At 43.9% G+C, this 16,851-nt stretch overlaps 1 protein-coding gene across 2 annotated transcripts in view; it reads right to left on the reverse strand.

Moving 5' to 3' along the window:
• Positions 1 to 310: 310 nt before the first annotated feature.
• Positions 311 to 16,851, reverse strand: part of LOC100359138 (uncharacterized) — a 143,732-nt gene continuing 127,191 nt past the window's right edge. Inside the window, exons 11-15 of one of the 2 annotated variants that reach the window (XR_011381949.1) lie at positions 15,391 to 15,577; positions 8,786 to 8,921; positions 6,346 to 6,514; positions 5,779 to 5,864; positions 311 to 694 (exon numbers count right to left, since the gene is read on the reverse strand). Coding sequence is in view for 1 of the 2 variants with exons in the window: in XM_051853594.2 (XP_051709554.2) it covers positions 6,415 to 6,514; positions 8,786 to 8,921; positions 15,391 to 15,577 (423 nt within the window). In the remaining variant the exon portion in view is untranslated. Of the gene's footprint in view, positions 695 to 5,778; positions 5,865 to 5,904; positions 6,515 to 8,785; positions 8,922 to 15,390; positions 15,578 to 16,851 lie in introns of those variants that run through there. The other variant, XM_051853594.2, reaches the window with a different exon arrangement.

Genomic DNA, 16,851 nt, shown 5'->3' on the forward strand with positions numbered 1-16,851 from the left:
TTTGAAATCTACTTTGGGGTTGGGTCTACTTAGTATAAAAATAAAGCTGGGAGTAGAGATGAGAAATGTTAATGAACAGGTGCTAAGTTATAGTCAGGAGAAAGAGGTGCTGGTGTTCTTTTGCACACTGGCTATGCGTGACAATAGTGTGTATTTTTTCTATTTAGAAAAGCTAGAAGAAAGACTCTTAAAAGTTATAGAGAAATGGTGAAGGCCTGAAGAGATAGATATGTTCACTCTGATTTGAACATTACACAATATATGTATTACAAATGAAACACATTGTAGGTACCCCATAAATATGTATAATTTTTGCATATCAGCTAAAATAAAAATTAAATTAAAAATAAAGGTGAGGAGACGGAATGTTGCAAGCTCTAAACACAGCCTTTAATGTCAGAGCTGGAACTTATGTCATGGGCTACAGCTTAATAACGGTGGGCAGAACTGTGATGGTCTAACTCATTCAATTATAGTTGTTTTGATGGGGATTCTTTGGCTCCTAGGACCGCTCGCCACCATGAAGCTTATGTAAGTAGGATGAAGTCCCGTCAGTGGGCTTCCTCAAGACTCCAGTTGTTGGGTATAAAACGTTTCCCCCTCCACTCTATTCCAAGCAGTTAGGGCTGCGGAGTTCCTGGATTCTGTTCCCGCTAACGTACTTCACCTCCTTGGTCACAAGTAGTTGGTATCTCTGTTGGAAATGGGATTGAAAGGGAGAACTTATTCTCTCATAGGGAAATGGACCTGAGAAACATGAACTTAAGCTGTCAGTTAAAACCACGTTCCTTCCTGTGGAGTAGGAAACAGAGAACACCAGTGTGTGTGTTACTCATAAGGTGACATACTGCCCACTTTGCCAGGGACATTCCTTACTAACATTAATTGACTTAGTGTAACTATTAAAAGTAGATTCTCGCCGGCGCCGCGGCTCACTAGGCTAATCCTCCGCCTAGCGGCGCCGGCACACCAGGTTCTAGTCCCGGTCGGGGCGCCGGATTCTGTCCCGGTTGCCCCTCTTCCAGGCCAGCCCTCTGCTGTGGCCAGGGAGTGCAGTGGAGGATGGCCCAGGTGCTTGGGCCCTGCACCCCATGGGAGACCAGGAAAAGCACCTGGCTCCTGGCTCCTGCCATCGGATCGGTGCGGTGCGCCGGCCGCAGCACGCCAGCCGCGGTGGCCATTGGAGGGTGAACCAACGGCAAAGGAAGACCTTTCTCTCTGTCTCTCTCTCTCACTGTCCACTCTGCCTGTCAAAAAAAAAAAAAAAAAAAAAAAAAAGTAGATTCTCTAAAAATTTCTTCATTTAGAAGCTAAATTATATGGTCACCCAAATCACTGAAGACTCTTTGATGACAAATAATAGCAGCTCAGCCTGAGCAGTAGTGCCCAGATATCATGCTGGGTCCCACTCTCCAAGGCAACAAACTTCATTTTTTTAAGCATTCAGAAAGAACAGGAAGCAGCATTTACCTCTGTGAGGGAGCAAGTGTCCCTGCACTGTGAAGCTCTGTATCTCTCCTCTTTGGTAAGAAGAGAACTCCCCTTGATTCTCCTATCCGTGTGACTATGTAGGCCTTTGCTATTATGGATGGTATGCAGAGAGGTTAGCCATACCAATATAAGTACCCTCATATTCGTCCCAGAGCATCATTGCTGCAAAGGCTTTGCTACCCATCTCTGGCCATAGATTTTATGAACATGCAAGCTAAGCAATCTTCATGTGTGGGTGCTGATAACAGACTATGATATATATAGGCTATAAGGCTCACAATTCAGGCACTCACATTCCATGTCAACTAAAGTTATGTTTCAGGGAGTCAAAAGAATGAAGTAGCTGTACCCAGAGTAGCAGAGCGGAGAGAAGATCCTTTGGGTTTCTTCTTTTTTAATCCCTGCTCATGCTGCCCCCGAGATGATGTTACCTTTCCCTCATAGTTAGAACACATTTATTCTTGTCTCCCCACAAGTTTTTTATTTTAATTTTTAATTACTTCTTAACATATTCAATGTGATTTGTAGACACAATTCTAAGAACATAATGATATTACCTTCCTCCCCCTCCCTCCCCCTCTTTTCCTCGACCCTCCTTCCTTCTCTGTTTCTTTCTGCTTCTTTTTCAGTTTTTGAGATAACATATTAAATTACATTACAATAAAGACACTTAACATTTCACAGAATAAGAAGTTTGACAAGTAATAGCAAAAAAGACCCTAGTGTGAACAGACAATGGCTATAAACAATAATTGAATGGAAACGTGACCATTCCACCCATAAACAGTAAATTTTACAGTAATCACAGGTCATTAAAACTATGGTAGTATAACATTCTTAACTATTGGTTTGACAAAGGTATAAAACAGACTTTTACAAACAATATTTGCATCAATACTGATACACACAGACTTTTTTTTTCTTTTATATGATCTGCAATCTTCAAAGTTTGCATATAATTTGGAATCTAAACTTAAAATTGGCAGATTGCCATTTCACCTGTGATCTGATCAGTAACTGGAATTCATTTATTTATGCTTTTACTTCAATGACTGCGGAGTGCCTAGTGTATGCTGGGCATTGTGCTAGCTTCAGGGCATGCAGTTAGCTAGATATTCACAGTTCTACCTCCCTGAAGACATCAAACGCTCATTACAGATGTGAAGCCCTTCCCATTCTGCTTCAAAAGGCTGCCAAAATAACCCACCAGTACATTCAAAACCTTCTTTATGCATCCTGGCTATTCATCTGCTTGGAGCTAATAGGGTGTGAAGAATCACTAAAGTGAAAGTTGTCTGCCTCTGTCTAGGGTCCATTCTAAAAAGGCAGATTTGGAAACATATGAAAGGATGTTTATTAACCCAACATGTGGGTGCATAAACTTGGCATATATAACATGCAAAGTTTTGGGTTAGAGTGGCTACTTTAAAAAAAAAAAAATGCTTTATTTCATTAGCTTTCGCATTCCACCACAGACATGTTACCAAATGGATTTTGCATGGTTCTAGACAGCTCAGGTGGGAAAGACAATTCTGTTAGCCAGGCTTCTGTGGAAAAGGATTTTTCCCCAAAAGCTGTGGGGAAAAGACTGTTCCAAACCCAGGAGGAAGGCTGGGTGGTAATTTGGAGGCAAGGGATCAGCTAGACAATTTCTCAGGCTCCGTGGGTGAGACAAATAAGGAAATTGATTACTTTTGGTGTTCTCTTCTTAGGGGGATGAATCATTGTGCGCTTTCATATTTCTGAATTTATCTTCACTAATATAATTCTGCTGGAAAACCCAAGTACAGAACAGTCTGAGGATTTTCCTTGGAGCGTGCACATTAAATCAACAGACTGAAGCAGAACAGAGACTGGAGTTAGAACAGCACTGTTGAGGCCCTGCTGGGACCTGCTGAGCACATTTTGGGCTTAGGATGATGCTTCTAAGGAAGCTGGTGGAAAATCACCCAAGTTTACCCTGGAGTTGGGCTAGAAGAATTTCGGCAACAGTAGGCCAGTCTTTGGGATTTTAAATAGGCAAAAGTATGCAGTATCTGATTCAGAAAGCCTGGAAGTACACTAGGCCCACACAAGATGGAAACCTCAGTAGATCTTCCCCCATCGTCCCACCTGCAGTGTGGGAGGTGAAGGAGACAAAATGTTTTCCTTTCAAACCAGCCTCAGTGATGAGAAGTCTGCGTAAGAGGAGACAAATCCTTGCTGACGATATTGATAATTATATCGAGAGTTCACTGGGGGTGCAGCGTAGTCGATGCTTTTCATAACCCATTCATTTAATTGTCATACACATATGAGGTAAGTGCTATAATTTCCCCCATTTATGGATGACAAAACTGAAGCAAAGAGAGGTCGTCTGCCCAGTGCCACAGCAAGGAAGTGACAGAGCTAGAATCTGAACTCAGATCCTCCAGCTGTGGAATAGACGATCCGAACAATTCTTTCCCTTTACTTTAATGGTAGTAAGCTGGTAGTAACCAGTGAGTCTGGCCCCAAGTAGGTGCTCAAAGAACATTTTATCAGCTAATTGGCTACTAGGGAGCTCTCTTTGCTTTGCCAAAAAGTTAACCCAAAAATGCATAGTCAGAGGCTGGGCTGGCAGTTCTCTCTCCTTATTTTATCTGCTGGAGATGGAAACCTTGTAGATCTTGGAAAATAATCTTAGAACTAAATATTTCTTTTTGGGTCAAGACTCTTTGAGAATCATGTAAAAGTTAAGAACCCTCTTCACATAAAAATACCCACCCCCTACAAAAATGTCTGCTTCCTGTCCAGGATTGTTTTGATTTCTAGAATCTTCCAGAAATAAGAATAGTAGTTTTTGGGGAATGACTCTGAGCCTTGAATGCTGATATCTTTTCCTTTCAAGAGATTTATGTCAATGCTTGGTTCAGGGAAAATCGCATTCACATTTTCCCAAGGTAGCTGTTTTTGTTTGTCTCCTTCAAGGGAGAGCGCCGTGCCAGGTTCCCAGTGGCTGTGGTCATAGCTGGCTGCCTGGTAACAGCACAGCTTGTGCTTTCGATGGCGAGGCTCCAGAGAGGCAGGGCGCCTCCCCACGGGGAGCAGATGTGCGAGCCCCAGGATTCCTTCATGACATTACTGATGATGCCCCTCCTGAAAGACCTCATTATGATCATGGCAAGTTCTGGGAGAACAAAGGGACCCTTTCAGAACAGAGAGCTGTCTGTTACTGTTAATTGAATATGTTCTGATGATGGTATGAACTTGGTCAGAATAGGACAGCATGTCTTTTTTTGGTGTGAGTTCACTTGGGCAGCTTTTCTTAAGCCACAAATTGAGGAGCACAGCTTCCCATACTCACCAGCTCCTTCATCTGAGTTATGGTGAGAGACAGCTGCAGGTTGTAGCCATCTTTTGGAGAACTTCACAGGCTATTTGGTGAGGCCGAGGTGAAGAGCATAGGAATATGACATTAATTTTGATTTTTTTTTCGTGTTTAAAATTCCCTGGACATGGACATGATTTGAATGGACATGAAATCCTTCCATGAGATTGTAGAAATGTAAGCAGGACGTATTGTATTGCTGGAGCTGACACCTGATGTGTGTCAGTTCTCACAAAACAGTAGAAGAATTCCGCTACTATGCATAGAGCATGGTTTCATCATCTCTGGGAAACCAGGTCACATTTTCGGGGGCACAGTATGGGGAGAGGAGGAGGACTGAGAGAATGCTGGGCGCAGAGATGAAAACCTGGCCTCAGCTCCAGCCCTGCCATACAAACTGATGTCACATTCAACAGGCAATGCCCCCCTCAGCCTTGTCTGCACAGCACAGGGCTTGAGCTGTAAGGTTCTGGGGAGCTCTACAATACTATTATTTCATGGAAAGTCGAGATTTCATCTTTTTGGGTTTTTTGGTAAGTTGCTGAGGAACACTTGAATCTCACAGCTGAACTTGAAATCTGCGATCCGTGTTCCATTAGTGAAGGCCTGAGACTTCCAATGCATCCCAATATCTTGGATACACATACAGATTGCCCCACTGAGAAATGAAGTCTCCGAATTTGACTTTCAGGAACAAGACTCGTGCATTCTTGATAGGTTTTTGTTTGCAGTGTTACAGCAATCCTGGTGGTGGCTCAGACTCATGTCATTGCGTTTTCTTTCCAAAATTCAGTCATCTTTAAAAAAATTTTATTTTATATTTTATGTCTGACTATAGTTGTTATTCTTTTCTTTCATCTTGGAAGTCCTAGGAAACACTTGGGCCATGTATTATAAAATGCCTTAAGAAAGATGACCTTCTTTGGTGAATTACTTACTCATCATTTAAGCTACTTTGTTTCCAGGAGCTTAGTTTTCCCAATATCAGCTTTCTGCATCATGACCCAGAGGCATCCCAGGAAGCCTAGAGCCAGAACAGAGAATGGAGCAAGTAGCAAAGAATGTAAAAGATAAAATAAATCAACTTTTATTATATTTATGCCTCCAATGATGAAAGTTTAGTGTATATTGTATTTTGATGCTAACATATGTAGGCTGTAAGCGAGAAAAATGTAGAGTATTAATGGTGATATACACTGAGCGCCAGAAAGTCACATTAGGTATTAGTGCTTTGGTCAAAAAACCATATTCAGAATCTTAATGTGAATGGAAGGGGAGAGGGAGTAGGAGAGGGGAGGGTTGCGGGTGGGAGGGAAGTTATGGGGGGGGGGAGCCATTGTAATCTATAAGCTGTACTTTGGAAATTTATATTCATTAAATAAAAGTTAAAAATAAATAAATAAATAAATAAATAAAGGATTCTATAACAAAAAACCATATTCAATTTTATCACAGAATTTAGGATATTGGAGGGGCATTCCTTTGAAAAGATATATAGTGACAACCATTTTTCTTCTTCATGCAAGCTGGTGATGATGTTGGGCGTCCTTCGTCTAAAGGATGGGGATTTGTTTTCACATTTTGGTCTCCTCCAGAGGTCGATTCATGAAATCTTGAATAGCCTGCTGCAAAGGAACCCATTTTTTGATAGAGATTTTCAGAGCTGTGATCCAGCTGCAGGAAAAATGAGAACAGGGCAGGGTTTAAACAAATTTTTGGACTCTGGGAGGTGAAAGGTTACAAAATCTTTTCATTTATTTTCTTGTTTCTTTTGGTTATTTAGCTTAAAATTCATAGGGTAAACCTTGCTCCTAAGATTTGGAGTTGAATAAAATGTTTAAATACCCAACATGGAATAGGCAGAAGTAAGTAATGAAATATGCTAATGCAATTAATAGAATCAGAAGAGGGTATGATATTTGTAAATAATGACTAATGGAGTTAGAAGCTTTTAGACATTATTATTAGTATTTTATGTTTATATCTAAAGTTTAGTTGCTCAAATGCATGCCATTCAGATACTGGGATAGGGCCAAATATTTCTTGGTTAAATTCTGGAACCCTCAACACAGTCTCCAGGTAGGCTTGCTGTCTCTCTCTCCCTTTCAATTTCTTGGATGATGTTTTATAAAACACATCTTTATAACATTTATTCTCAGAGCAGTAGATAGGCGCCATTAACATCAACAGTAATGACCTAGAACAGTTGAATGATTCTTTCTCTCAGGACGTCTCAGAAGCACTGAGGTGCTCTGGGAGTCTCTGAGAGGGAATACTGACTTGTATCATAGTGAACTTACTCTGGGCTAGGGGTTATCTTGTGGAACCAGACGGTGTTCCTGGATCCTGGCTGTGGCCTCGCCTAGCCCAGGCTGTGGGTGGTGGACATTAGAGGCATTAACCAGTGAATGAAAGACCAATCTTTCTCTCTGTCACTCTGCCTTTCTTCTTCTTTAACGATTTATTCATTTAGTGTGAAAGTCAGAGTTACATATAGACACACACACACAAAGAGAGAGAGAGAGAGAGATGGAAGGAGGGAGGAGGGAGGGAGAGAGAGAGAGAGAGAGAGAGAACCATTCACTGGTTCATTTACCAAATGGCTGCCACAGCCCTCACTGGGCCAGGCTGAAGTCAGGAGCCAGGAGCTTCATCTGGGTCTCCCTCCTGGGTGACAGAAGTGCAAATGCTTGGGTCATCTTCCTCTGCTTTTTGCAGGCCATTGATAGGGGGCTGGATTAGCAGTGGAATATCCAGTAAACAAACCAGCGCCCATATGGGATGCTGGTGTCACAGCAGTAGCTTTACCTGCTATACCACCATGCCAGCTCCCACTCTGCCTGTCAAGTGAATTTTTTTTTGGACAGGCAGAGTGGACAGTGAAAGAGAGAGACAGGGAGAAAGGTCATCCTTTTTTCTGTTGGTTCCCCCCTCAATGGCTGCAACGGCCGGCGCTGCGCCAATCCGAAGCCAGGAGCCAGGTGCTTCTCCTGGTCTCCCATGCAGGTGCAGGGGCCCAAGCACTTGGGCCATCCTCCACTGCCCTCCCGGGCCACAGCAGAGAGCTGGACTGGAAGAAGAGCAACCGGGACAGAACCGACGCCCCAACCGGGACTAGAACCCAGGGTGCTGGCACAGCAGGTGGAGGATTAGCCTAGTGAGCCACAGCGCCAGCCTCAAATGAACGTTTTTTTAAAATAAATAAATATTTTAAAAAAGCAGTGTATCTGATCCTTGCAACGTCCTTGGAAATTTTGCCATGTCCTCTGTCTTAATAAACCACCATGAATTTCTTTATTAGACTTTTTTCCCCAGATCATTTGGAGAAAAGTGGGGCCTGGCCATGAAGGAAGGCATGGGAGATGGAGGGACCTGGATGGTGGGGGATGGGACTTGGGTTAGGGAGACCTGAGAGGTGGAGAAGGATGCTTCGGGTACCACAGCACAGTTCCTCTGCCTCACAGCTTTGTCTCTGTTAATTTTAACGCTCTTCTTTTTTCAGAATTATTATGATGTAAGTGCCCACTTGTGCACACCGAGCTGTATATAGAGCACACTGTGAATTAAGTAAATCCTATGCCCCTTGGTGCCTTATGACAGGACCAAACAACAGACCAATTCAGATGGAGATACTCGCATGAGCAACGCGAAAAGAAGGGAAAGAGTGAATCTGTGAATTCATAAATCAGTCTTCACAGATAATGGTGTCAGTAGACTTTTTTTATCTTAAAGTTGGACTCAGCTGTCACTGCTTTGGGAAGGCTTGTGGACTACTTTTCTACTTGAAAAAAAAATACATGGAACAAATCCTAAGAATATGAACTAGAGACAGTAAGGAAAGGGAGGCGTGAATGTGGAGAGCGGGAGCTGGAAAGTAAGGGTAAGTGTTTGCTAAGGAGGCCCCGTCAGGACTGAGAAAGAAGAAACAGGAGGGCTTTGGCTTACCGCTGGTTTTCTGTTTTGTTTTCTGCACAGAAGTAGAAAGTCTTGAACTCTTCACATGGAGGTTTGAGTTCAATGACCGACTGTTTGAGGCTGAGGGGCTGTTCACTCACTCTATATCCCTGCAGATAGAGGCCACCTGCAGAGAGGGAAATAAAAAAATAAAGTGAGAATTGAAAAAGAAGAACAGAGAGAAAAGAGGAGGCTGGTGCTGTGGTGCAATGGTTTGAGATGCCGGCGTCCTGTATTGGAGCTCCAGTTTGAGTCCCGGCTGCTCAGCTTCTGATCCAGCTCCCTGTTAATGCGCTTGGGAAGGCAGAAGAAGATGGCCCAAGTGCTTGGGTCTCTGCCATTCGGGAGGTGAACCAGCAGGTGAGAGATCCCTTTCTGTGTCTCTCCCTCTCTCTGTCACTCTGCTTTTCAAATAAATAAAATACATTTCTGGGGCCTGTGTTATGGTGCAGCCAGTTAAGCTGCCCCTTGTAATGCCAGCATCCCATTTGAGTGCTGGTTCAAGTCCCAGCTGCTCCGATTTCAAATCAGTTCCCTGCTAATGTGCCTGGGAACACAGCAGAAAACGGCTGAAGTGCTTGGGAGACCTGGATGGAGTTCCAGTCTCCGGGTTTTAGTCTGACCCAGCCCTGGCCCCAGGATGGCTGTTACAGCCTTTTGAGGAGCGAACTAGCAGAGAGAAGATCTCTCTCTCTGTGTCTCTCCCTCTCTGTCTGTATCTCTTTTTTTCTCTCTCTCTCTGTAACTCTGCCTTTAAAATATATATTTAATAAAAAGATATCTTCACAAGGATCAAGAACATTTTGTGTTTGAAAGCACCTCTGGTCCAGGGTCTCATTTATAGATGAAGAAACTGGGAGTCCAGAGGATGGAATTGGAGCCCACACAGAAAAGATCAGTGGCAAGCCTGGTAACAGAACTCGGATTTCTTGGTTTCCAGTTTTGCAATCCTCTTACTACCTGTTCAGTACCTAGCTGGGGGTCACTGTGGACCCTAAAAGACATATTTGCAAATAAAATTTTATATATCAAAGGGTGACAACTGCAATATCACAGTAGAAGAAAGTGAGGTAGTATTTTCTGGGGTAGAACCAAGAAAGCATCTCTTCTGGAGACTTATAAAGACGGCCAGCAGCTTCTCCCAGCAACACAGAGTTGCACCCTTTGGGTGCATCGGCAAAGCACATGGAAAACATGAACCCCTGGGTGATCGGAAAGAGCCAAACTGAATTAGCAATGAGAATAAATGACTGGTTTTAAAAGATATTTTCCCCCTGTGAGCCTTTGAATCCATGTCAGTGGCTACCCTGCATGTCGCTCGGCCCGCGTTTTGTTTCTGTTATTTGGGTGCAGGGTGTCCCACAGGCAGCGCCGCCTCCTGCAGGGGAGACGCCGGGTCATGTCTACAGCTGTGTGAGGCCCTTGCTCCTGCTCCCTGTTCTTCCCAGCCCCAGCGTTCCCAGCAGCCCCTGCAGCACACCACACTAGCAAGGAAATATGAAAATACTCCCTGGAATTTTGCCTCTCCATTTGATGCAGACTCTGTGTATTGTTACAAAGCAACTGTGATGCGGAAAGTTGGCCCCTTTGAGTATGGCTGACTTGTATTTTCCTTTTGTGACACACATTGTCAGCAAGACATAAATTTGTCTTCCTAAACACAACAAGTGGCAGAAAAGGGGCTGGCATTGTGGCATGGTGGGTGAAGCTATTGCCTGTGATGCTGGCCCCATATGGGCACTGGATTGAGGCCAGCCCTGTGGGAGAGCTGGATGAAACTCCTGGCTTCTGGCTTCAGCCTGGCCCAGCCCTGGCCATTGCAGCCATTTGGGGAGTGAACCAGCGGATGGAAGACCTCTCTCGCTGTCTTTCTGTAACTCCACCTTTCAAATAAATAAAATAAATATTTTTAAAAATAATTAGAAAAAAAATCTGCTTATTTTGTGAGTAAAGGATAGGTGCAATATTAAATTCTTTATTTACTTTCATCTAAAATTTTTAAAAGTCCATTTTAGTTTATAACTTTCTTGAGATATACTTCATATGCCATAAAATTCGCTCACTTACAGGGTAGCATTCGCATTCAAGGATTTTCATTTATTTGTGGAGTTGTGCAATGGTCACAATAATCTAGGTTTAGAACTTGTTGATCACCTTGAAAAGAAACCTCATATCTCTCAGTAGTCACTCCCACCTGAGGTGCCCTTCCCAGCCCTCAGCAATCCTTCCTAACCTCTTTTCTGTCTTCACAGATTTGCTTTTTCTGGAACATTGTGTAGCTACAGAATGGTTGGTAACTGTGCATAGTCTTCTGGGAGCAGCTTTCTTCGCTGAGCATGTTGCTTCCCGGGCTCTGTACTGGAACACATATCAACACCTCATTTCTTTTTATTATTAAATGACGTCTCATTTATGGATATTCCACACCCATTTATCCATTCATTGGTTGATGGACACTTGGATTTTCTCCAATGTTGTGATCATTCATGTACAGGTTTTGGTTTAGAAGTATGGTTTCATTTCTTGGGTGTACACTAGACATAAAATAAACTATGTGTTGGATGTTTCAAGTCTATAGGATACCTAGAGAAAAATCAGAGGGGTATTTTCTATCTTAATTCTCTGCTCGGACCAGTAGTACCTGGTGTGCACATGCTGCTGCACTGGCATGTGGCTTCTCTCTGCTTATGAGAGTTCCTTTCCTCATATACTGGAACAGGTAGGAATACCTTCCCTCGTTCCTCCTATTTTTGGAAGCAGGAAGTGTTTGATACAAACAGAAGGTTTTCAGATCTTCTTTCTAACCAGTTGCAGTGTAGTCAATAAAGACATCCAATTATAACCCCATTGTGGGGCTGGCACTGTGGCTCGGTAGGTTAATTCTCTGCCTGCGGCACCGGCACCCCATATGGGTGCCAGTTCGAGTCCTGGCTACTCCTCTTTCGATCCATCTCTCTGCTATAGGCTGGGAAAGCAGTGGAAGGTGGCGCAAGTGCTTGGGCCTCTGCACCTGCGTGGGAGGCCCAGAAGAAAAATCCTGGCTCCTGGCTTCAGATTGGCACAGCTCTGGCCATTGGGCCATTCGGAGAGTGAACCAACAGATGGAAGACTTTTCTCTCTGTCCCTCCCCCTCACTGTCTGTGGCTCTCTCTCAAATAAATAAATAAAATATATTAAAAAAATACATTAATTATTACTTCATTTGAGGCGACCTCATGAGGACATTCCTTCTGTGTGAGGAGGCAGTAGTAATTAGCAAGCCAATGCAATGCATGGGCAGAGATTTCTTGGAAGAACTGTGCAAGAATCGTCTGCTTCATTTGTTGCAATAATACAAAATGGATCTTTCAGAAAAGTGCACACAGACCTTGATGTGAATTACTGAAGAACAATAGTTAGCAGTCATGATTTCTTACTTCCTGTTTTTGCTGGAGAGAGATTAAAGGCAAAAAATCATCAAGGGCTTGGTGACTGACAGGCCTTCAGGCCTATGGAAAGGCATGTGACGAAGGGGCTTCTGGGATCCTCACCCAGTGGCTTCTTAACAGAAGCAGGCACGAACGAGCCAACAGTGCATTGGGGAAGGCACAAACACTTTTCCTTGACAGTAAGGGATGCCTTCAGGGAAGCGACGAGACTGTTTCTCTGAATTCCACATTACGCATTAGAGGTGTCTATTTATCTGGCTGCAAGTCAAATGCAGGATTAGCGTATAATACGGCTCTCCCAGGAAGCCCAAACTCTGTCACCTCACACATTTGTTCATCCCCCTCATGTTACTTTCTTCTTCCCTGGCCTTCCCCGTATTGTCCTTGGTATCCTCTCAGTGTCTCATGTGACTGTTACGATAAATGAGTCAGCCCAACCATTCAACAGATACCTTCAGGAAAAGGAATGTTTCCCACCTCTCTTAGACAGAACAGAGCAATGAGCTAAATGAGAAAGAACGTTGAAACAATGGAGATGGTGCTGCAATCAGGGGACAGGGTCTCCATGATGTGGGACTTAAGGAAGTCAACAAGTGACAGGAGTATTACAAAACAGGAGGGAACGGAGTGAACGCTCTGAATGTGAAGCTGACCATCTGAACAAGTGTTTTTGTATATTAGTATTTTTTTAACATCTTTGTTGTGACCAAAAAAGTGTGATAAATACAGACCTCTATATGTTTTCAATTTAGACCACTTTGTGAACCCGTGTGAAGCACCAAGATATTTTTCATTCAATTAAATTCTATTCTGTTGTCTTTAAAATATCAGCCACAATCTACCACATTGATTACTTGACTCATAAATGAGATCAAAACCCACAGTCTGATAAACATTGGTGTACATGGCAATTAAGGGCTGCGTCAAGGTTATGACTTTCACAGGGCAGAGAGCAAGGAACCTTACAAGGCTGAGGAATGCGAGAGCCAAGCAGAGCTTGTATGATACAACTAAGGGAAGACTTAAGGCTCGGATCAGCATAAAGGTCATTTACTTAGCATCACTTACAAGAATTGACAATGAGTGTCAGAACTCTACATGTTTATGAATGCATAAAGGATTCATAGGCCATGCACAAAAAAATGTTCACATTAAACTGATTCTTTCAGTGCTTGTCATGTTCATGACATAGCATGGGTTCAGCCATTCTAACAAATTCCTCTGCTGTCCTCCCAGCCCTTGTGGCTCTGGTGACAAACAGTTGGACTGGCTATCTCAGTCAGTGTGCCGATGTCCAGAGTGCGGAGAACAGATACCACTATGACTGACTCAGTGCTGCTGTAAGAGTAATTTCTGCTAGGAAAAACTCCATGCAGCATTATGGTTTAAGAGTTAGGGTCAAGAGCCAGCCGGCACTGTGGTGCAGTGGGTTAACACGCTGGCCTGAAGTGCAGGCATCCCTTATGGGTACCAGTTCTAGACCCGGCTGCTTCACTTCCAATCCAGCTCTCTGCTATGGCCTGGGAAAGCAGTAGAAGATGGCCCAAGTGCTTGGGCCCCTGCACCCGCATGGGAGACCTAGAGGAAGCTCCTGGCTCCTGGCTTCGGATTGGCGCAGCTCCGGCCATCGCAGCCAACTGGAGAGTGAACCATCGGATGGAAGACCTCTCTCTCTCTCTCTGCCTCTCCTCTCTTGTGTGGCTCTGACTTTCAAATAAATAAATAAATAAATCTTTTAAACAAAAAGGCCAGGATTAAGATAGTGTTTGATTCCATTGTGTTTATCATCACAGAATCACTAAGTGGCCACCAGTATCTCAGTTAGTTTCTCTAAGCGTTAGTTTCTCACCTATGATGGGGGCAACAACAGTGTATAGCTTATAAAAATTAGATTTAGATGAGTATTAAGTGTTTTCTCTATGTATAGTTTGTACAAATTAGATTTAGATGAGGAGTATTAAGTGTTTTTTTCTAGTCCTCATTAAATAGAAAGCATTCAACGTGTGCTAACTTTCCCACTGAAACACACTTAGGACATGCAGTCCAGCCCTCTGCAAAACAATGGGTCATCAGGGCAGTGATCCTTGGTGGTGGGTGGAGACCGCACATTTATTTTGAGAATTTCCCAGAGGAGACAGATATGCCTCCATCCTACCTTACTTTCGTGAGTTTTTTTTTTTTTTTAAGGATTTATTTATTCATTTGAAAGGCAGGATTACAGAGAGAGAGAGAGAGAGATTTTCCACCTTTCCACCTCAACTGGTTGCACCAGTCAGGACTGAGCCAGGCTGAAGCCAGGAGCCTGGAGCTCCATCCGGGTCTCCCACATGAGGGTCAGGGACCCAAGCACTTGGGCCATCTTCTGCTGCTACCCTAGGTGCATTAGCAGGGAGCTGGACCAGGAGTGGATCAGTCAGGACTCAAACCGGTGCTCATATGGGATGAAGGCATCAGGCCACAGCTTAACCAGCTGCACCACAATGCCGGCCCCTCCTCCTTTTTTTTTTTGAGTTTCATTGTTCTGGGTCACTGGCTGTGAGCCTCAGGTCATGATCCAAGTTAAAATACGCAAGAAGGTTGAGCAGGACTCTTGCAAAAGCGTTTACACTTCCATTTAAAATCCAAGTGTATAGAAGGATACAGACTCTCGGAAGAATTCCTTCACAGTCGCCTTAACCCTGAAGAAAGGTTGCAGCTGACAGGACAGCTTCCATGTGCACACGGGAGCAGGCAGTGGAAAGGGGTGGTGGCTAAGTAATCTGACCAAGGAACATGGACAATGAATGTTCCTTTCGTTACTCACCTTGCTCAAATTAGGGATCCTCAAGAAAGGGACGGAGTCACTATTCAAGAAAATGATTGGCTTTGCCTTTGAACGCATCAATGACTACAAGCATGAAAGATAACTTTCTTTCACTTTTCTGGGCAGCAAAGTTGAGGGGTAAAGGGTACAAGCTTTGGAGGTAGCCTGCCTGTGTTCATTACTTACTGCATGTGATCTTGTCACATCAGGCAGACCTTGCATCCAGTTTGCTGCTTGTAAAATGGGAACCTTTTACTAGTGTGGGAAGAGCACATAGCACAGGGCTTGGTAACAGCTCAATAAAGCTACAGTGCCATCACTGTCATGATTACAGTCACCGCCGACTCAAGCGACAGCGTCTTTACCTGAGGCCTGGGTGGCGCGGATGCTAGCGTACAGGTACAAGCAGCCGTCCTTCAGAATGCAGTAGCGCTGGACCCACGTGTCTGAGCCTCTCTCCAGCTGGTGCAGCAGGCCCAGGCACTCTGGATTCTTGATAGCCAGGGGCGGGAGGCTGCTGTTGTGCACTGTGACATCTTCCCAGACATGGCTCTGCAGGTGTGGCACAGAGGGACACGTGAGTGGTCACCTTGCACCAAAAGGCACCGACTCCCAGAACCAGGGACAACAGCACCAGGACTGTCTGGCTTTTAGGAAGCCGCTGCCTTAAATGGCTCTCTGGTTAAGACAGTTTGAATACTTGAGCAACTCCAGACAACCCATGTTTATAGATTGTTCATAGGGAACTTCTCCATTTTCATATTCATAGACATCTTTTCTCTGACTTCTACTCTGAGGAAGTCAAAAGAATAAGAGACCTCCTTCCTATAAATGTTTTAGCACCCATTTGATAATCTTTTACCTAAACAAAATGGAAGACAAAAAAGTTACTCTACTAGAATTTTTTTAGTACCTTCATTTATTTGTTTTCATTTTACTTGACAGGTACAGAGACAGAGAGGGAGTCAGAGTTAGAGGAGAGAGATCTTCCATCTGGTGGTTCACTCTCCAATGTCTGCAACAGCTGGGGCTGAACTGGCACACAGTCAGGAGCCAGGAACTCCAACCAGGTCTCTGATGTGGATGTCAGGGACTCCAGTACTTGAGCCATCACCCGCTGCCTCCCAAGGTACGTTAGTAGGGAGTTGGATTGGAAGCAGAGCAGGAACTCAAACTCAAATGCAATGCTGATGTCCTAACTGCTGTGCCAAACACCCGCCCCTCAACAAAGACTTTGATTGCGATTACATGTATAGAAAACCTGACATCTTTAAGTGTGAAGATGTAAAGACAATGGCCACGGGGGGCTGGCGCTGTGGCACAGCTGGTTAAAGGGCCGGCATCCCATATGGGCGCCAGTTCGAGTTCCGGCTGCTCCTCTTCTCATCCAGCTCTCTGCTATGGCCTGGGAAAGCAGTAGAAGATGGCCCAAGTTCTTGGGCCCCTGCACCCGTGTGGGAGACCCAGAAGAAGCTCCTGGCTCCTTGGCTTCGGATCAGCGCAGCTCCGGCCGTTGCAGCCATCTGGGGAGTGAACCAGCGGATGGAAGACCTCTCTTTCTGTCTCTACCTCTTTCTGTAAGTTTGTCTTTCAAATAAATAAAATAAATTTTTTTTTTAAAAAAAGACAATGGCCACATTTTTTCCCGCTGTTAATGTATTCTTTATTTTCTTTCTGTATTATTTTCAAAGTGATATATGGGTACTTCAAAAAATTCACAGAAAACGAAATTGAAAAGTAAGTTTATTTTGGTGTAAAAATGTCTGAAGTACATGCATATGAATGGTCTTCAAAAAGTTTATAGAAAAGGCATATGATGTGGGCGC

Source organism: Oryctolagus cuniculus, chromosome 14, assembly GCF_964237555.1.
Source record: "Oryctolagus cuniculus chromosome 14, mOryCun1.1, whole genome shotgun sequence".
NCBI classification, from domain to species: domain Eukaryota; kingdom Metazoa; phylum Chordata; class Mammalia; order Lagomorpha; family Leporidae; genus Oryctolagus; species Oryctolagus cuniculus.